At 51.3% G+C, this 20141-nt stretch overlaps 1 protein-coding gene across 3 annotated transcripts in view; it reads left to right on the forward strand.

Annotated features, from left to right (window-relative positions):
• Positions 1–19353: 19353 nt before the first annotated feature.
• The window catches only part of LOC147747949 (3-keto-steroid reductase/17-beta-hydroxysteroid dehydrogenase 7-like), a 127904-nt gene continuing 127116 nt past the window's right edge, over positions 19354–20141 (forward strand). For all 3 annotated transcript variants that reach the window (XR_015308478.1, XR_015308479.1, XM_086957133.1), the window contains exon 1: positions 19354–19492. Coding sequence is in view for 1 of the 3 variants with exons in the window: in XM_086957133.1 (XP_086813259.1) it covers positions 19458–19492 (35 nt within the window). In the remaining 2 variants the exon portion in view is untranslated. The remainder of the gene's footprint in view (positions 19493–20141) is intronic.

The raw sequence follows: 20141 nt of genomic DNA on the forward strand, positions 1-20141 counted from the left end.
CCGGCTTGGGCGCCATCTTGGACACAGCACCACGAGGCCGCGTGGCCTCCGATCGACCCTAACCCTGGGCCTGGCCAGGCCCCGACATCCCGGCACCACCATCCACCCAGGAGGTGAACGGACCACTTGGCAGGTCAATGGGAGAGAGGAGTGTCGATGGCTCTCCCCCGCCAGGTGCCGATCGCCCCCAGCCTCCCCGGGCGCTGGCTCCACCCCCCTGCTGGGTGTCTGGACTCCCTCATCCCGGACCTCCCGACCTCCAAGTGCGAGGGTCCGGACATCAAAGGGGGCCAGACCTATAACTGGGGCAGCTCCAGAGCAGGAAGGCAGTTGTATCCTGGAGTCGAGAGACGCAGTGAAGAACTCATCCTTGACGGACTACTGGCACTGCCGTAGTCCTGCCTTGCGAACTATCGTCCTGCCTGCTGGCGCTGCCGCAACCTTCTGAAACCTTCATCGTCGTCGGGACCTGCTGGCGTGGCCGCGGACCGTTTGTAACCACCACCTTCATCGGGACCTGCTGGCTCCGCCGCGGACCGTCGCTACCTTCAACCATCCCGGGACCTGCTGGCTCCGCCGCGGCCCGATCATCTAGAACACCGAGCTCGAGGATTGTGAGCTATTTCATCTACCAGATTGGTAACAAGACTGTCCCGCTACCCTTTTCCCAATCAAGAGACTAGAACCGAGGGGACCCCTGAGTCCAGACCTCCTTGTACCATCTCACCGTACTTAAAGAATTGCTTATAAAGAACGTTAAACCTTATCCTTGTGTGGTGTACATCTGTGGGGGGGAAGTTACTCGTCTGTACGATCGCTGGAGACGGCTCTCCCCGGAGACCTCTCCCCTTATTCTCGGCCGACCCTCCCGGTCCGTCTAACAGTGCTGTGTAGGGTCGTTCTGGGGCTGATCTGGAAATGGAGGTGTTCTGTGGGGGGCGAGGATCATTCGGCTGGAGGTGGTGAGTCGGTGGAGGTCTTGTGCGTAATGGTGAATACTCCTTCTGGGTGGTTGGGACGGTCCTTCCTCTGTATCTTGTATCTGACGGGGATGGAGGGAGCGATGTCTGGGGCGGAGGTGGAGTTGGTCCAAGTTTCCGTGAAGAAGGTGACGTCTGGCGAGAAGGTTTTGAGGAGGTCCTAGATCTTTACTGCGTGTCTGTGCAGAGCGTGTAGTTGAGGAGGATGCACCCCAGGGCTTCGGGTGTGCTGGCGTCTGGCGGGAGGGCGTGGAGGTTGGTTAAGGTTTGTCGGCAGGAGAACTGGCCTTGGGTGGTGTTCGGCACAGACAGCTGCCAGTTGTTGTTCTTTCCAGGGTTGAGTGCGTGGAGGGCACTTGATTCTTAGCGGTGAGTGGTGGGAGGACTGGGTCCCTGGCGCTGGTCACGATTGGGTCGCGGACAGGCGCAGATGGGCTTGCCTTTGGTTGGCCAGCGGCTGCCATTAAATAAGGAACGGGAGGGAAACACAGATGGGAGCGGGACCAAGCGCGGGGGGAAGGGTCGCGGGGGCAGCAGTGGCGAAAAGGGCAGCAAAAAAGGGCACAATACAAGTAAAACAAAACAGAGGACACAACAAGGCACAGTAATAGCGAAAAATATAAAAAAACAGGCACAATAACAGTACAGACCGAAAAGACAGACAAACAGAGAAGGCTGGCCGAGCGGACCAGCAGAAGAGCAAGGCTCTTCCACTGGTCCACCAGGGATGAGGAGCAGGCAGGAGCCTGTAGGTGGAGGAGGACCTTGAACAGCTACCTGGACAGAGAGGTTTTGGGGGAAGCGGCTCAACGAAAGAGCTGCTAGAGCAGAGAGCAGAGTTCCCTGACCAGGAGGTCAGAGTCTTGCTCAACTGCTTGTGCAATGGCTGCCATTAAATAGGGAATGTGGAGGGAAAGGATGGGGGAGGAGGATCAAATTGAATTTTGCCCAGGGCGCTGTTTGGGGGAAGGCCGGCCCTGCCTGCCTCTGAGATTCTGGGGATCTGGTATGTAAGCATGCTGCCTTTGGTGGCATCGAGCTCCACGAAGCAGCTTCTCTTTAGCTCCAGTTCAGTAAAAGGATACGTGTCAACAGCCTGGCAGTTCAACTTTTTAGATTTTACAGTCTGAAAATATGAACATACTGAAAGACCCTTTCAGTCTGTCTGCTGGTGCCATGTATTTGATAATGCTTCTCTAGACCTGCAAGATTCCATTGAGCTAGTTTTGAACCCACTTGGGCAGATCTTCAATCAAAGCTGTTGTGTGACAGTTTTCTAATTTTTAGATGTTGCCTTAAGACCGTTTTAGCTGTCTCACCATCCTCCTGGTTTCTTGAAACATTACAAAGCAAAATACATACAAACTACATGTATACCTACAGGGCCTTTCAGTAAGCCCTCTTAATCTACTGGTCTGTGTCATATGCATTTTTACTTACACTTACCACAATATACAGTATGGGACAATAGGTCAGCTCTCAGCCGTTGGTTCTCTTCACTGTGAGTGATGTAAATATCCTTGCGCATAACCACCTACAAAAGTGTCCACTTCAGTCCCATGGCTGCATTGCTAACTGTACTTACATTTCATGTTTTAAATATATATGCTATGGAACATTATTTATCTTTTTTCAAGTAAGCACGCCACATTTAGACTGATGCGATTATCCCTTTCATTGCTTTTACACTTTTAATGCCTAGTTCCTATGGCTGCAAAAAAGAACTAAGGGTGTCCCAGGGCCAGACATTTTTACTTTGCCAATGCTTGTTTTCCTTGACATATCATTCCTCTTTCACTTTCTTACTATGGGCATTAATGCCGAACGTCCCTCACTAACATAAAAAAGGGTTTAATAATCTGTTTAAAACGGTGAAGCCAATATTATGGATGTACCTCTTAGCTCTCTTGTCTGATAGCTAAGTAAATTAAAAACACTTCCAACATAAATACCAAAGTGCATATTTATCACATACCTCCATTTTAGTCCCTGATACAAGATGTCATGGCAACCCACTAAAACCAGTCCCTGCACAGGCCATCCCCCAAAACCATTGTCCTGCAGCAGAACTCGGTCTTTTTTGCAGATGGGAAGGCAGAACATCATGACTGAAGTTTTTAAGATGAATAACAAAATTGCAACCTCCAAAGGAAAACCAAAACAGAGTAGTCAAACTAAAAGAAAAAAAACGGAGAAGGGTCAGGAGGAGCAACATTGGCTTCTGTATTTAATGGAATCCAACCCTGCTCTCATGTTGGTGAAGATTCTGCACTGTGTTGTAGGACATGAGGTTCTACTATGAAACATTTAAAACATGTCAATTAAATTCTGAGATACAAGAGCAATAGGTTGGTTATAACCGGTCCTGAGTGTAGCGTTGAAAGATCAGTTTGCTCCTTGTATAATTTCCTGTTGCCACGCGGAAGCAAAGGACTCCCTACCTGACATTGCCCACCTAGATGAATGAACTCCAAAAGCCAATAGACTGGAACCCGCTTTCCCCATAATCTTTCTGCCCCGGAGTATCACAGTGGCTGATTATAAGAATACATTGTGTCAGAAGAGCTAAGTGGCAGCATTTGAATGTAAAGCTGACATCTCTTCATAATACCACGTAGCTTTTCAGTATCTGGCCGTTGCAGAAGGGAATTTAGAAGTAATTATCCCAAAAACCGGAATATTTAGATTGTTGAGCAAGCTTCAAGTGAATTGTGAGAAAAGGGATCTTCTGGCAAAAAAATAAATCTTTATAATAACTGTATATATTTATTGCGAACACCTATTTATATGCTCTTTCTGGAGAGCCTTCAATTAATACTGAACAATATTATTCAAAATGTTTAGCATGCTGATCAGGAACTATCACTGCTCGGCATGTATAAAACTTGAACTATACAGCAAGTATCTCTGGACACGTAAAACCTGAGCGCACAGCTGGTGAATTTATCAAAGAATTTTTTTCAACACAAATTTAAATACTTTTGTGACCACCGTCACTGTTCATTCAAACTGTTATGTTTAATTTGACATTATATTGAATTAATAACATCTGTACATAGATGTTTGTGTGAAATTTGGCCTATTTAACAAAAGGAAACTGCGTATCTTATCACATGTCTGTAGCCCAATGCATTTCGGGAACTCTACCTTCTTCAGCGGCCACTGTTGAGAACATAAACATGATGGGGGGGGGGGCGGGGGGGGGGGGGTAGAGGGGGGATCACAAAATCGTTATCTAACGGATCGAGTTACTGCAGTACAGATTGGCGATTTCGTTTCATGCAGCAGGCCTCTCAAGATGCGAGTGCCACAGGGCTCTATTCTGAGCCCTATGTTGTTTAATCTTTATATGACCCCACTGGCCACGGTGATCAGATCTTACAGCTTTGACATAGTGTCATATGCCGATGACACTCAGATTCGGATCACCCTTGGTCCTGAACCTATGGACAAAAAATCACGGTTTAAGAATTGCATGGCCCATGTAAATAGGTGGATGAACACCAACCATCTACAACTAAATGGAAGCAAAACCGAGATTGTACTCTTTGGTAAGGCCCATGAGTACTGGTCTGATGATTGGTGGCCCCAAAACCTCGGTTCCTGCCCAGCCCCAATGCAGACATTGAGGAAACTAAGAGTCCAAATTGATAACCAATTATCAGTGAAAAAACAGGTTAACCACATAATTGGCTCCTGTTTTGGCATTATGCGCAATCTGCGCAAAGTATTTAAGTGGATCCCACTAGAAGCCAGGAAACCATTAGTACAGGGATTGATTATCAGCCGTATGGATTATGGCAATGCTCTGCTGACAGCAATAAATTTAGATCTCCTCTCCAGACTTCAGGTCCTGCAAAACACAGCTGCCAGGCTGGTGCTAAATCTTCCATCTGGATCCCCCTCAGCGCCCAACCTAAGATATCTTGACTGGCTGCCAGTGAAGAAGATATCCTGCTTTAAGACCTTATGCCTAACACATGAAAACATGTATGGTAGAGGTCCTAGTTAATGGACCAAAATACTCAGTTGGTACCAGCCTAACAGGACCTTAAGATCCAGTAACAGATCCCTCCTCGCTCCTCTCAGAGTGCGCACTGTTAAAAACAGGGGACAGGCTTTTTCCTTTCTCGCGCCCACCCTCTGGAATAAACTGCCTTTACACCTTCGCATCACCTCTGACCATAACCACTTTTGCCAGGAATTAAAAATATAGCTGTTTGATCATTAGTCAGGCTTCCTCCCTGTACATGCTGACAATTCCGAGTCGTCCGCCAGTGCCATGAGACTTTCGAGTGATTTGTGCACTCAATAAATGTTCCTGATTTGATTTGATATTTAATGATGCAACTTTTTCTTGGTTGTTGACTAGTGAGATATGTCAAGAAAAAGAAACATGGTGCCTTTAGTGATGAATGAACACTCCTGTGATATGAATTATGTCCAGAAACACTTGCTGTATAGTTACAAAAAGAAAATCGCTTACCACCCTAATGTGTTGATATAAAATATATAAAATTTAAGGGACTCTGATTCCCCTCAGAATCACCCATATCATTCTCAAATACTGGCAGTGCTTTAAATGGGCTGGTACTGTCCAGTACCGAGTACCTGCACTTTTTAGGACGAGCCTAGAGCAGCACATTCGCTGCTGCTCGGCTTTTAGTAAGGGGCTTTTCTAAGTGCTACCCACAAGCTTTTCCTGGCATAAAGCTTGCGTGCACGCCGCCATCTGCCTTTCTTATCTCTTCCTCCGCATCGCTGGCCTAATTACTTTCACTTTTGCGACCATTGCTTTTTTTTCTCCTGATGAGGTGGAGCGCACACAGTTCGGGAGCCAACTGCGTTTTCCCCCCAGATCAGATAAATTATAAACATGCATGTAAAACAAAAGATAGTCGGGAGGAAATTAGGGAGTGCTCCGGTTTAATTTATTTGGGATACATTATCCAGCTTGAGGGCGAAGAACTCGGACGGGGCAAGAGGCCAAATTCTGACACAGCTATTCTACTCAACGTCTGGATTGTGTGTTCTCCATTTTCCCTTCATTATTTGTACTTTCCTGCTCTCTCGCTGCTCCCACGTTCTCGCTCTCTCTAAAAGTCTCAACGTTCTTCTCTCGCCCAACCTTTCTGAAGCTGTAGCATTGTCTCTCTGAAGTTCTCTCGCGATAGCAGTGTTTTTCTCTTAATACATCTCTGACTAAAACTCTATATCCCTCTTCCTCCCAAACTTTCTTTTCAGTTCTTTGTCTGTCTTGTGCCCTCCCCCTCTCTATAGACCTCTCCTCTCCAGCTTTCTCTAATGCGGCCTCGTCTCTTTCCCAAAAGCTCTTACTCTAAATTTGTCATTCTTTCTCCTTCTTTTAAACTTCGCTCTCTCCTTCTCTCAATTATAGTCTCCCTATTCCAATATTTCTATTTTTCTCCAATCTCTTACTTTATAGGTCTCTTAAAATCGGCGGTCAATATTTCTCCATTAGCCACAACGTTATCTCCCTTCATATAGTCTCTGATCTCGCCACCATTGTTTTGCTCACTCTTTCTTCTCTCGTCTTCCACGTTTCTTTCCTCAATCCCCCTCTTTACTTCCTACCTTTTTCCTCCGTGCCACCTTTTTGTTTCTTTATTTCTCGTTCCTATTGTTATCTCATTTTATCTTTTCTCTTCGCTCTTTTTCTCTTCCTCCTCTGTATGTGACTTTCCTTTTGTCTTTATCTTTTTTATCACTTTCTTTCTTTCCTTTTCTTACTTTCTAGTTCTTCCTCCTCTTGCTATCTATCTCCTTCTCCGTTTCTCTTTCCTCTTTTATTTCCTGTCTTTTTCATTTGTCTCACTTTCATGTATTTATTTCCCTCTTTCTTTCGTCTTCTCTCCTCCTCCCCTTTTTCTCCTGCCTTTCTTTTTCCTTCATTTCTTCTTCCTCTTTTTTTCTCTTCCTTCATCTGCCTCTCGGTTCTCTTGACTGTTTTCTGTCTCTCTTTGTGTTTTTCCTACTATCCTTTCTTGTCCATCCACGTCTTTCTCTTTCTTCTGTCTCACTCCTGTCTCGTTTCTTTATCTATCTTTCATGTTTCTCTTTTTTCTTCTGTTTATTTTCTTTCTCTCGGTTCTCATCTCTTTCCCTTCTTACTCTTCTTTTCCTTACTCTCTTCACCTTTCTACATTCGCTAGGTTTCTCTTTCCTTTTACCAATATCGGTTTCTTTTAATTGTGTTTTCATTTTCTTCATTGATCAGGCACACTTCTCTACAGTTATTTCTTTATATGGTTCTCCTTTTTGTCACCACAGTTGTATCCTTCAATCTCCCAATTTTTTGCCACTTTCTTTTAAATTTGTAACACCGTGAATTTAAACAATATTTATAAGGTGCATCCTTTTGCATCTTTTTCCTTGTCCTGCCTAGAGCTAACTGTTAGCTAAACAAGAAATCTCCAGACATTAAATTCTGTGATGCTGGCACAAATCCGCAGCTTTTATGAAGACCTATCCCCCAAAACCCGCCATCTTCGTTGAATTTTCAAGGGTCTGGATTCCTCATGGGAACATACAGCCAATCATATGTCAATTGGTTGTATGTCTTAGTGCTTGGTTATGGCCTTGCAATACTCTGGGTGGTTTGCTCATGGATGGTATACCAAAACCGGATTAATGGTGTACAGTTGTGAGATATGTTGCGCTGGAGTACTTGCCTACTATGTCCAAGGCTTATTGGTAAGCCACACTTAGATATCTTTAGGGTACCTTGCACTGTGATGGTTTTGAGACTGCATAGTGTGGGCAAATCTAAAATGTGTTTTTTACAGTGTTAGACTGTTTGTTGCCCTCTGTGATACATCAGTTATTTGAGCTTGCTGGCAAGTGTGTGGATTGTAAACTGGCTTCTATAAAGTACAAACATAGCCAAACGTACCACTGGGCACGGTAGGGACAAAGCATATTGGTACCTGCTCATGTATGTGTGAAAATAATTAGGTGGTGCAAATGCATTTGAGTAAGGGAGTGGCAATATCGAAACAAGGTCCAGAATAGTTCATACTTGAAGGCTAGTAGGACAACCGATAATTCAGCCTCTATATAAGCTCTGACAAGATACATCAGCTCACAGAATTCCACTGATGTTGAAGTGTTCACTTTTTGAACGAAATGATAGCCTTGGATGACTACCAAGCCAGCATCAGACACTTTGACCACTTCCGCTTTGTCTGAAAATCGAATACATTCTAGAGTGGCCTGGTTCAGTGGTTCCACCAAATATTGACTCTTTTACCGTGGAGCATAGACTGGTCACCAAACTGGTGGTACATGTGTAAGACACAGCTCTGGAAGGAATGTCCTGATTACCAGCACTCTACGTCACCTCTCTGAACAAGCATTGGAAATGCAATAGGTCTCGCATTAGAAAAGTTGGAGTTATTGGTCTTGTAAATGACATATTTTATTTATTTGTTGGTTTTTAAAATTGCTAAATTGATGGCTTTGTCATTTACAATGCCAATAGTTATAACTTTCGCGAATGTGACACCTATAGCATTTGGAATGCAACATGTTTTGTATTTACGTGACTTAGATGGCAGCTCTGGTCGTTAGGCCACATCTCTAGAGAGCAGGAGAGTGCAGCAGGGGAGAGAAGCACAGCAATGCAATAGGTCTCGCATTAGGAAAGTTTGAGCTATTGGTATTGTAAAGGACACATTTATTATTTATGTGCTTGTTTTGAAAATAGCAAATTAATAGCTTTGTTATTTACAATGCCAATAGTTTTATCTTTCGCAAATGTGACACCTATTGTAACACAATATGTGTTGTGAGGGTGAGGGTGAGGGGTTGAGGGTGAGGGGTTGAGGGTGAGTGAGGGTGAGGGGTTGAGGGTGAGTGAGGGTGGGTGAGGGCGAGGGTGAGTGAGGGTGAGGGGTTGAGGGGTCGAGGGTGAGGGGTTGAGGGTGAGTGAGGGTGAGGGGTTGAGGGTGAGGGTGAGTGAGGGTGAGGGGTTGAGGGTGAGTGAGGGTGAGGGGTTGAGGGTGAGTGAGAGTGAGGGTGAGGGGTTGAGGGTGAGTGAGGGTGAGTGAGGGTGAGGGGTTGAGTGAGGGTGAGGCTGAGGGGTTGAGGGTGAGTGAGAGTGAGGGTGAGTGAGGGGTTGAGGGTGAGGGGTTGAGGGTGAGTGAGGGTGAGGGGTTGAGGGTGAGTGAGGGTGAGGGGTTGAGGGTGGGTGAGTGAGGGTGAGTGAGGGTGAGTGAGGGCGAGTGAGGGCGAGTGAGGGTGAGGGTGAGTGAGGGTGAGTGAGGGTGAGGGGTTGAGGGTGAGTGAGGGTGAGGGGTTGAGGGTGAGGGTGAGGGTGAGTGAGGGTGAGGGGTTGAGGGTGAGTGAGGGTGAGGGGTTGAGGGTGAGTGAGGGTGAGGGGTTGAGGGGGAGTGAGGGTGAGGGTGAGTGAGGATGAGGGGTTGAGGGTGGGTGAGGGTGGGTGAGGGTGGGTGAGTGAGGGTGAGTGAGGGTGAGTGTGGGTGAGGGTGAGTGTGAGTGAGGGTGGGTGAGGGGTTGAGGGTGAGGGGTTGAGGGTGAGTGAGGGTGAGGGGTTGAGGGTGAGTGAGGGTGAGTTAGGGTGAGGGGTTGAGGGTGGGTGTATGTGGGTGAGGGTGAGGGGTTGAGGGTGAGTGAGGATGAGTGAGAGTGAGGGTGAGTGAGGGGTTGAGGGTGAGGCGTTGAGGGTGAGGGGTTGAGGGTGAGTGAGGGTGAGGGGTTGAGGGTGAGTGAGGGTGAGTGAGGGTGAGTGAGGGTGAGGGTGAGTGAGGGTGAGTGAGGGTGAGGGGTTGAGGGTGAGTGAGGGTGAGTGAGGGTGAGGGTGGGTGAGGGTGAGTGAGAGTGAGGGTGAGGGGTTGAGGGTGAGTGAGGGTGAGGGGTTGAGGGTGAGTGAGGGTGAGGGGTTGAGGGTGAGGGTGAGTGAGGGTGAGGGGTTGAGGGTGAGTGAGGGTGAGGGGTTGAGGGTGAGTGAGGGTGAGGGGTTGAGGGTGAGTGAGGGTGAGGGGTTGAGGGTGAGTGAGGGTGAGGGATTGAGGGTGAGTGAGGGGTTGAGGGTGAGTGAGGATGAGTGAGAGTGAGGGTGAGTGAGGGGTTGAGGGTGAGGGGTTGAGGGTGAGTGAGGGTGAGGGGTTGAGGGTGAGTGAGGGTGAGTGAGGGTGAGGGGTTGAGGGAGTGAGGGTGAGGGTGAGTGGGGTGAGGGTGAGTGAGGGTGAGGGGTTGAGGGTGAGTGAGGGAGGGTGAGGGTGAGTGAGGGTGAGGGGTTGAGGGTGAGGGGAGGGTAAGTGAGGGTGAGGGTGGGTGAGGGTGAGTGAGGGTGAGGTTGAGGGTGATGAGGGTGAGGGCGAGGGGTTGAGGAGTGAGGGTGAGTGAGGGTGAGGGGTTGAGGGTGAGTGAGGGTGAGGGGTTGAGGGGTGAGTGAGGGTGAGGGTGAGGGGTTGAGGGTGAGTGAGGGTGAGTGAGGGTGAGGGGTTGAGGGTGAGTGAGGGTGAGGGGTTGAGGGTGAGTGAGGGTGAGGGGTTGAGGGGTTGAGGGTGAGTAAGGATGAGTGAGAGTGAGGGTGAGTGAGGGGTTGAGGGTGAGGGGTTGAGGGTGAGTGAGGGTGAGGGGTTGAGGGTGAGGGGTTTGAGGGTGAGTGAGGGTGAGGGTTGAGGGTGAGTGAGGGTGAGTGAGGGTGAGGGTGAGGGTGGTGAGGGTGAGTGAGGGTGAGGGGTTGAGGGTGAGTGAGGGTGGTGAGGGTGAGGGAGAGTGAGGGTGAGTGAGGGTGAGGGGTTGAGGGTGAGTGAGGGTGAGGGGTTGAGGGTGGGTGAGGGGTTGAGGGTGAGTGAGGGTGAGGGGTTGAGGGTGAGTGAGGGTGAGGGGTTGAGTGAGGGTGAGGCTGAGGGGTTGAGGGTGAGTGAGGGTGGAGTGAGAGAGGGTGAGTGAGGGTGAGTGAGGATGAGGGGTTGAGGGTGAGTGAGGGTGAGGGGTTGAGGGTGAGTGAGGGTGAGGGGTTGAGGGTGTGTGAGGGTGAGGGGTTGAGGGTGAGTGGGTGAGTGAGGGTGAGGGGTTGAGGGTGAGCGAGGGTGAGGGGTTGAGGGTGAGTGAGGGTGAGGGGTTGAGGGTGAGTGAGGGTGAGGGGTTGAGGGTGAGGGAGGGTGAGGGTGAGTGAGGGTGAGTGAGGGTGAGGGGTTGAGGGTGGGTGAGTGAGGGTGAGTGAGGGTGAGTGAGGGTGAGTGAGGGCGAGTGAGGGTGAGGGTGAGTGAGGGTGAGGGGTTGAGGGTGAGGGTGGGTGAGGGTGAGTGAGGGTGAGGGGTTGAGGGTGAGTGAGGGTGAGGGGTTGAGGGTGAGTGAGGGTGAGTGAGGGTGAGGGATTGAGGGTGAGGGGTTGAGGGTGAGGGGTTGAGGGTGAGTGAGGGTGAGGGGTTGAGGGTGAGTGGGGGTTGAGGGTGGGTGAGGGTGAGTGAGGGTGGGTGAGGGTGAGGGTGAGTGAGGGTGAGGATGAGTGAGGGTGGGTGAGGGTGAGTGTGAGTGAGGGTGAGGGTGAGAGGGTGAGGGTGAGGGGTTGAGGGTGAGTGAGGGTGAGGGGTTGGGGGTGAGTGAGGGTGAGGGGTTGAGGGTGAGTGAGGGTGAGGGTGAGTTAGGGTGAGGGGTTGAGGGTGGGTGTATGTGAGTGAGGGTGAGGGGTTGAGGGTGAGTGAGGATGAGTGAGAGTGAGGGTGAGTGAGGGGTTGAGGGTGAGGGTTTGAGGGTGAGTGAGGGTGAGGGTGAGGGGTTGAGGGTGAGTGAGGGTCAGGGTGAGTGAGGGTGAGTGAGGGTGAGGGGTTGAGGGTGAGTGAGGGTGAGGGTGAGTGAGGGTGAGGGGTTGAGGGTGAGGGGTTGAGGGTGAGTGAGGGTGAGTGAGGGTGAGGGGTTGAGGGTGAGTGAGGGGTTGAGGGTGAGTGAGGGTGAGGGGTTGAGGGTGAGTGAGGATGAGTGAGAGTGAGTGAGGGTGAGGGTGAGTGAGGGGTTGAGGGTGAGTGAGGGTGAGGGGTTTAGGGTGAGTGAGGGTGAGGGTGAGTGAGGGTGAGGGGTTGAGGGTGAGTGAGGGTGAGGGTGAGTGAGGGTGAGGGGTTGAGGGTGAGTGAGGGTAAGAGAGGGTGAGGGTGAGTGAGGGTGAGGGTGAGGGGTTGAGGGTGAGTGAGGGTGAGGGGTTGAGGGTGGGTGAGGGTGAGTGAGGGTGAGTGAGGGTGAGGGGTTGAGGGTGAGTGAGGGTGAGGGGTTGAGGGTGAGTGAGGGTGAGGGTGAGGGGTTGAGGGTGAGGGGTTGAGGGTGAGTGAGGGTGAGGGGTTGAGGGTGAGGGGTTGAGGGTGAGTGAGGGTGAGGGGTTGAGGGTGAGTGAGGATGAGTGAGAGTGAGGGTGAGTGAGGGGTTGAGGGTGAGGGGTTGAGGGTGAGTGAGGGTGAGTGAGGGTGAGGGGTTGAGGGTGAGTGAGGGTGAGGGGTTGAGGGTGAGGGGTTGAGGGTGAGTGAGGGTGAGGGGTTGAGGGTGAGTGAGGGTGAGGGGTTGAGGGTGAGTGAGGGTGAGGGTGAGGGTGAGGGGTTGAGGGTGGGTGAGTGAGGGTGAGTGAGGGCGAGTGAGGGTGAGTGAGGGTGAGGGTGAGTGAGGGTGAGGGGTTGAGGGTGAGGGTGGGTGAGGGTGAGTGAGGGTGAGTGGTTGAGGGTGAGTGAGGGTGAGGGTGAGTGAGGGTGAGGGTGAGTGAGGGTGAGGGATTGAGGGTGAGGGGTTGTGGGTGAGTGAGGGTGAGGGTGAGTGAGGGTGAGGGGTTGAGGGTGAGTGAGGGTGAGGGGTTGAGGGTGGGTGAGGGTGAGTGCGGATGAGGGGTTGAGGGTGGGTGAGGGTGAGGGTGAGTGAGGGTGGGTGAGGGTGAGTGTGAGTGAGGGTGAGTGAGGGTGAGGGTGAGGGGTTGAGGGTGAGTGAGGGTGAGGGGTTGAGGGTGAGTGAGGGTGAGGGGTTGAGGGTGAGTGAGGGTGAGGGTGAGTTAGGGTGAGGGGTTGAGGGTGGGTGTATGTGGGTGAGGGGTTGAGGGTGAGTGAGGATGAGTGAGAGTGAGGGTGAGTGAGGTGTTGAGGGTGAGGGGTTGAGGGTGAGTGAGGGTGAGGGGTTGAGGGTGAGTGAGGGTCAGGGTGAGTGAGGGTGAGTGAGGGTGAGGGGTTGAGGGTGAGTGAGGGTGAGGGGTTGAGGGTGAGTGAGGGTGAGTGAGGGTGAGGGGTTGAGGGTGGGTGAGGGGTTGAGGGTGAGTGAGGGTGAGGGGTCGAGGGTGAGGGGTTGAGGGTGAGTGAGGGTGAGTGAGGGTGAGGGGTTGAGGGTGAGTGAGGGTGAGGGGTTGAGGGTGAGTGAGGGTGAGGGGTTGAGGGTGGGTGAGGGGTTGAGGGTGGGTGAGGGGTTGAGGGTGAGTGAGGATGAGTGAGAGTGAGTGAGGGTGAGTGAGGGGTTGAGGGTGAGTGAGGGTGAGGGGTTGAGGGTGAGTGAGGGTGAGGGTGAGTGAGGGTGAGTGAGGGTGAGGGGTTGAGGGTGAGTGAGGGTAAGAGGGTGAGGGTGAGTGAGGGTGAGGGGTTGAGGGTGAGTGAGGGTGAGTGAGGGTGAGGGTGAGGGGTTGAGGGTGGGTGAGGGTGAGTGAGGGTGAGTGAGGGTGAGGGGTTGAGGGTGAGTGAGGGTGAGGGGTTGAGGGTGAGTGAGGGTGAGGGTGAGTGAGGGTGAGGGGTTGAGGCTGAGTGAGGGTGAGTGAGGGTGAGGGGTTGAGGGTGAGTGAGGGGTTGAGGGTGAGGGGTTGAGGGTGAGTGAGGGTGAGGGGTTGAGGGTGAGTGAGGATGAGTGAGAGTGAGGGTGAGTGAGGGGTTGAGGGTGAGGGGTTGAGGGTGAGTGAGGGTGAGGGGTTGAGGGTGAGTGAGGGTGAGGGGTTGAGGGTGAGTGAGGGTGAGGGTGAGTGAGGGTGAGTGAGGGTGAATGAGGGTGAGTGAGGGTGAGGGGGTGAGGGTGAATGAGGGTGAGTGAGGGTGAGTGAGGGTGAGTGAGGGTGAGTGAGGGTGAGTGAGGGTGAGGGGGTGAGGGTGAGTGAGGGTGAGGGTGAGTGAGGGTGAGTGAGGGTGAGGGGTTGAGGGTGAGTGAGGGTGAGTGAGGGTGAGGGTGAGTGAGGGTGAGTGAGGGTGAGGGGTTGAGGGTGAGTGAGGGTCAGTGAGGGTGAGTGAGGGAGAGTGAGGGAGAGTGAGGGTGAGTGAGGGTGAGTGAGGGTGAGGGGTTGAGGGTGAGTGAGGGTGAGGGGTTGAGGGTGAGTGAGGGTGAGGGGTTGAGGGTGAGTGAGGGTGAGTGAGGGTGAGGGGTTGAGTGAGGGTGAGGCTGAGGGGTTGAGGGTGAGTGAGGGTGAGTGAGAGTGAGGGTGAGTGAGAGGGTGAGGGGTTGAGGGTGAGCGAGGGTGAGGGGTTGAGGGTGAGTGAGGGTGAGGGGTTGAGGGTGAGTGAGGGTGAGGGGTTGAGGGTGAGTGAGGGTGAGGGTGAGTGAGGGTGAGGGTGAGGGGTTGAGGGTGGGTGAGTGAGGGTGAGTGAGGGCGAGTGAGGGTAAGTGAGGGTGAGGGTGAGTGAGGGTGAGGGGTTGAGGGTGAGGGTGAGTGAGGGTGAGTGGTTGAGGGTGAGTGAGGGTGAGGGTGAGTGAGGGTGAGGGATTGAAGGTGAGGGGTTGAGGGTGAGTGAGGGTGAGGGTGAGTGAGGGTGAGGGGTTGAGGGTGAGTGAGGGTGAGGGGTTGAGGGTGGGTGAGGGTGAGTGAGGATGAGGGGTTGAGGGTGGGTGAGTGAGGGTGAGGGTGAGTGAGGGTGAGTGAGGGTGAGGGTGAGTGATGGTGGGTGAGTGTGAGTGAGGGTGAGTGAGGGTGAGGGTGAGGGGTTGAGGATGAGTGAGGGTGAGGGGTTGAGGGTGAGTGAGGGTGAGGGGTTGAGGGTGAGTGAGGGTGAGGGTGAGTTAGGGTGAGGGGTTGAGGGTGGGTGTATGTGAGTGAGGGTGAGGGGTTGAGGGTGAGTGAGGATGAGTGAGAGTGAGGGTGAGTGAGGGGTTGAGGGTGAGGGGTTGAGGGTGAGTGAGGGTGAGGGTGAGGGGTTGAGGGTGAGTGAGGGTCAGGGTGAGTGAGGGTGGGTGAGGGGTTGAGGGTGAGTGAGGGTGAGGGTGAGTGAGGGTGAGGTTGAGGGTGAGGGGTTGAGGGTGAGTGAGGGTGAGTGAGGGGTTGAGGGTGAGTGAGGGGTTGAGGGTGAGTGAGGGTGAGGGGTTGAGGGTGAGGGGTTGAGGGTGAGTGAGGGTGAGTGAGGGTGAGGGGTTGAGGGTGAGTGAGGGTGAGGGGTTGAGGGTGAGTGAGGGTGAGGGGTTGAGGGTGGGTGAGGGGTTGAGGGTGGGTGAGGGGTTGAGGGTGAGTGAGGATGAGTGAGAGTGAGGGTGAGTGAGGGTGAGGGTGAGTGAGGGGTTGAGGGTGAGGGGTTGAGGGTGAGTGAGGGTGAGGGGTTGAGGGTGGGTGAGGGGTTGAGGGTGAGTGAGGGTGAGTGAGGGTGAGTGAGGGTGAGGGTGAGTGAGGGTGAGTGAGGGTGAGGGGTTGAGGGTGAGTGAGGGTAAGAGAGGGTGAGGGTGAGTGAGGGTGAGTGAGGGTGAGGGGTTGAGGGTGGGTGAGGGTGAGTGAGGGTGAGGGGTTGAGGGTGAGTGAGGGTGAGGGGTTGAGGGTGAGTGAGGGTGAGGGTGAGTGAGGGTGAGGGGTTGAGGGTGAGTGAGGGTGAGGGGTTGAGGGTGAGTGAGGGTGAGGGGTTGAGGGTGAGTGAGGGTGAGGGGTTGAGGGTGAGTGAGGGTGAGGGGTTGAGGGTGAGTGAGAGTGAGGGTGAGTGAGGGGTTGAGGGTGAGGGTTGAGGGTGAGTGAGGGTGAGGGGTTGAGGGTGAGTGAGGGTGAGGGGTTGAGGGTGAGTGAGGGTGAGGGTGAGTGAGGGTGAATGAGGGTGAGTGAGGGTGAGGGGTTGAGGGTGAGTGAGGGTGAGTGAGGGTGAGGGTGAGGGTGAGTGAGGGTGAGGGTGAGTGAGGGTGAGTGAGGGTCGGTGAGGGGTTGAGGGTGAGTGAGGGTGAGGGGTTGAGGGTGAGGGGTTGAGGGTGAGTGAGGGTGAGGGGTTGAGGGTGAGTGAGGGTGAGGGGTTGAGGGTGAGTGAGTGTGAGGGGTTGAGGGTGAGTGAGGGTGAGGGTGAGTGAGGGTGGGTGAGGGTGAGTGAGGGTGAGGGGTTGAGGGTGAGTGAGAGTGAGGGTGAGTGAGGGGTTGAGGGTGAGGGGTTGAGTGAGGGTGAGGGGTTGAGGGTGAGTGAGGGTGAGGGGTTGAAGGTGAGGGTGGGTGAGGGTGAGGGTGAGTGAGGGTGAGGGGTTGAGGGTGAGTGAGGGTGAGGGTGAGTGAGTGTGAGTGAGGGTGAGGGTGAGTGAGGGTGAGGGTTGAGGGTGAGTGAGGGTGAGGGGTTGAGGGTGAGTGAGGTTGAGGGTGAGGGTACATGCTTTTCACTTTCTTCAAAGGTTGTCCGTGCATCAAGGGTAGTTGACTGAACTTTAAGTACAATACTTGTACGTACTCTTCGGTGGCATTGAGCTCACACCCTCGAATGGTCTTCGGTAGTATTGTTTCCTGTAGAATTCTATTTCCTGCTTATAAAGCGCATGTCTCGGTCAGTATCAGCAAAGTGGTATGTGCATGTGAAAGTCTGAGAGTTGGAGGCGGTTAAGGAAATGCAGAACATTCTGCAAAAGTAATGGGAAACCATTTTTATCTTGAAACTGTTTTTAACCAACAGTCTTTTATTCCTAATCAGAGATGAGTGGGAGTAATACAGGGACTGGAGCAGCAGCGCCTCAGTTTGGATTGGTGTGGCAGGCAGGAGAAAGTCAGGAGAGGGAGGAGAGGGAGGAGGGGGAACTGCTTGCGAAATGAAATTAAAAGCGGCCGGGCGGGAAATGCTCTAGGTAGCATTCGTTTGAAGTGTGAAGCAGGGGGCGGGAGCAGCATTTGATGTGCGGATAATTAGGGGAGGAGAAGCCAGGAGATCCAAGCTGGGGAACAGATGGCTGGCGATTTGGTGCTGTGCACGCGCATTTTAGGTCAATGCGCTTGCGCATTGACCTAAAAGCCACGGGCACAGCACCAAATCGCCCAGTTAGTTTAACTCTGGTTAAAGCCCTATATCCTCGCAAGCTCGATGCGCATGCGCATCGAATAGCGAGACCTAAAAATGTGCGTACAGATCATGTGCAACCAGTGGTACTGCCAGTTCTGCGGTTACCTCTGATGGACAAAAGGAAACTGTGTTGTCATTGTGATAGTTCATACCCAAGAGGCTATCGGGGTCCCTTACCTGTGCAAATGCAGTTACTGCAGAAGCACCATCCACTCCGCCATAGTCTGACGTTCTGCTGATGCCCTTCGCATCAAAAACATACACATGCCACATTCTACAACACGTCCACATGGATACCTAGATTACTATATAAACTTGCACCACACAATCTTCAGATTAGCTTCACCTCTTCCAAGCAGTGTTTTTTGTCCCCAACTACCCTAGAATGAGGAACTTCACATATTCTGACCTCTTTCTAGAGGATCTCCTCCAAGCGCAGAGTGGACCTAAGTGAAGAATACACAAAGGCCTTACCTTGGAACACCTATGCTGCATCATGTAAACACTCTGAGAGCTGCAAAGCGCTCTTTCTCAGGCCGTTCACTAGGAGGTGGAGACCCCTTCGACAAGGATATGTTCTAATACACCCACAGGTGCACCCTGTTATGTAATTACTCACCTACAAGCTGCAACGTATGCAGCGGAAAGAGCACTTTACCACACGGGGTACGGCGGCAAAGATCCTCCAACAACAGAGTATCTAGCCTTGAGCAGTCTCGAATAGCCAAGTTTTCACTGTCTTCTAAAACAAAGTTGATTTTCAATAACCTGGATGGAAGAAGCAGAGAATTCAACAGCAGAACACCCTGGAAAGCTAGAGAAGTGCTTATGAGTAGACTTAAGGGAATTTAAGTGAATTAGCCTATCCTGAGGCGGATTCATATGCATTGGTAACTGCTGGAAATCTTTCTAGGCTGCTGAGGGCTTCCGTGTGGCTGTGTAGATAGTCCTAAACTCCAACCATAGTTTATATATTCTTGATGCACATACTTTTATGTAAGAACTGTTTGTCGTGCGGCCCCGTCAGGAAAATGTCAGTGGAGAAGTGTTGGCCAACATTAGATACAATATCTCTATTGTGCTTCCACATACAGCAAGCATGCCTTCTTGCATAGTGATACATTTGTTTAAACAGGTGCTGAGAGCGGCCCTAGACTTGTTTCCCGCCCCAAACTGAATGTTTAGTTGTGTATTGTTCGTGCGGAGGTGGAAATCTAGCATGAGAATCTGATTGGTCCCACTAAATCTGGCATGCCCCCTTGAACAAGAGGGAGGTTATGGCCAATCCCTGACGGGCCATGCAACTAAGCTTGACTGCCTAGAAGAAAAACTAGCATTGGCATAGCCAATAGGTTTCGCTTTTGGGACCTTATAAGTATTTAGTTATGCAACACAATATCCTTGGTGCAACAACATCAACTGTTGCATGGCTAAGCACTTACAATGCTTGTTTTATTTTGGGAGGGAGAGTATCTCCACTTCTCAAGGGAGACATAATACTTTTAATTAGAGAGTATTCTAATATTCCATTTCAACCACTGGTTATTGGAGGACATACCGAAACGTAGAAACAACAGCTGCTTACGATCACTTTTTCCAGTACATTTGCTGTAAAAAAGAATTTGCATTCAACCATAAATTTTATAAACTCACGCTGGCTAAATGTAGTGTTAGCTTACTTTCATATACCTCAGCAGAATAGTCCTCGTGCTGCTTTTGCTTCCGCATAAGTGATCTCACCGCCCATATTCAGAAACCAATGTAAATACTGTGCTTATGTGAAGTACTCCAAGAAGGGTCGACTTCGCGCTATAAAAATATGCAACAACAAAAAAAAATACAAAAAAACAGGAAGATCAAAAGCTTCACCGCGCAGCTTTCCTATTGGCTCACGTCTCAAAGGCCGCCCATGAGCCCACCACAACCCACTAACACCAGATGAGCGCGTGCTAGGTCTAGGCGTCGCTCAGGGCCCGCCCATTCCCCCGCCCACCCCAGAGAATCAAAGAGCTTCATGTGGAGGACTTGCGAAGGCTCCGCGATCTCTGGAACAGATTGAATCGACGGCTTTGCCTGACTACAACATGGCCGCCTGAGTCTATGTTTGTTTGAAAGAATGGCATTTTGCCTGACCTGTCGTGACTACCGGTGAAACTGGCCCCGCCCCAGAGGCTGTCCTTTAGCTAGGGTACACCTCGTTTGGTTTCTGTGGCTGTACTTTGACAGTGGAGCTAAGAAATCATCACGGTTCTGATCATCGCCGCATTATATCGTCATGGCCAAGGTTGTGGTGGTCACCGGAGCCAACAGGTAGGTCACCTCCCTGGTCACGCACTGCTTCAAGCGATCCGACTATACTCTTCTCATTAAACAACACTGGACAATAATAGTGCTCTATTGGTTGGAGAAGGCATACCGATAATGCAAGCTTAGATTTTTTTGTAACATTTCTTTTATATGAAACTGGTTTATACATCTCATATATTTGTTTTTAACTACACCCCAAGGGAGATGTATGTTCCTTAGTTGAAATTGTACTCTATGATCGTCATTGCTGGAATATTATTTCTGTTGTACGTTGCTTTAACCTAATATGAAACGCACTGCTGCCTCGATGGCAGGATCAAGAAAATTCATATGCTCGAGGAGATTTAAAATACATTTTAAGCATCAGGAGTTGTCTGATGTTACTGAATAAATACAGGTTATATTTACCAGTCTAATGCAGCGAGTTTGTTCGCACAAGTTAACATGAGTTCAGAATCTGCAAGTAGCAATCACTTCCTTGTTAGACGGTAGGTTCCCTGTCGTATACTGTTTATATGTGCATTATTATTTTTTATGGTATGGCAGCGTAAAACCTTTTCTGGCCTAGTTACAGACAGCCTTAGTTCTGACATACCACCCTTTACACTGATCTAGGGGCATCAGCTGAGGCCGTAAGATTGTTTTTATCTTA

This window comes from Lissotriton vulgaris, chromosome 1_1, assembly GCF_964263255.1.
Source record: "Lissotriton vulgaris chromosome 1_1, aLisVul1.2, whole genome shotgun sequence".
NCBI lineage: Eukaryota > Metazoa > Chordata > Amphibia > Caudata > Salamandridae > Lissotriton > Lissotriton vulgaris.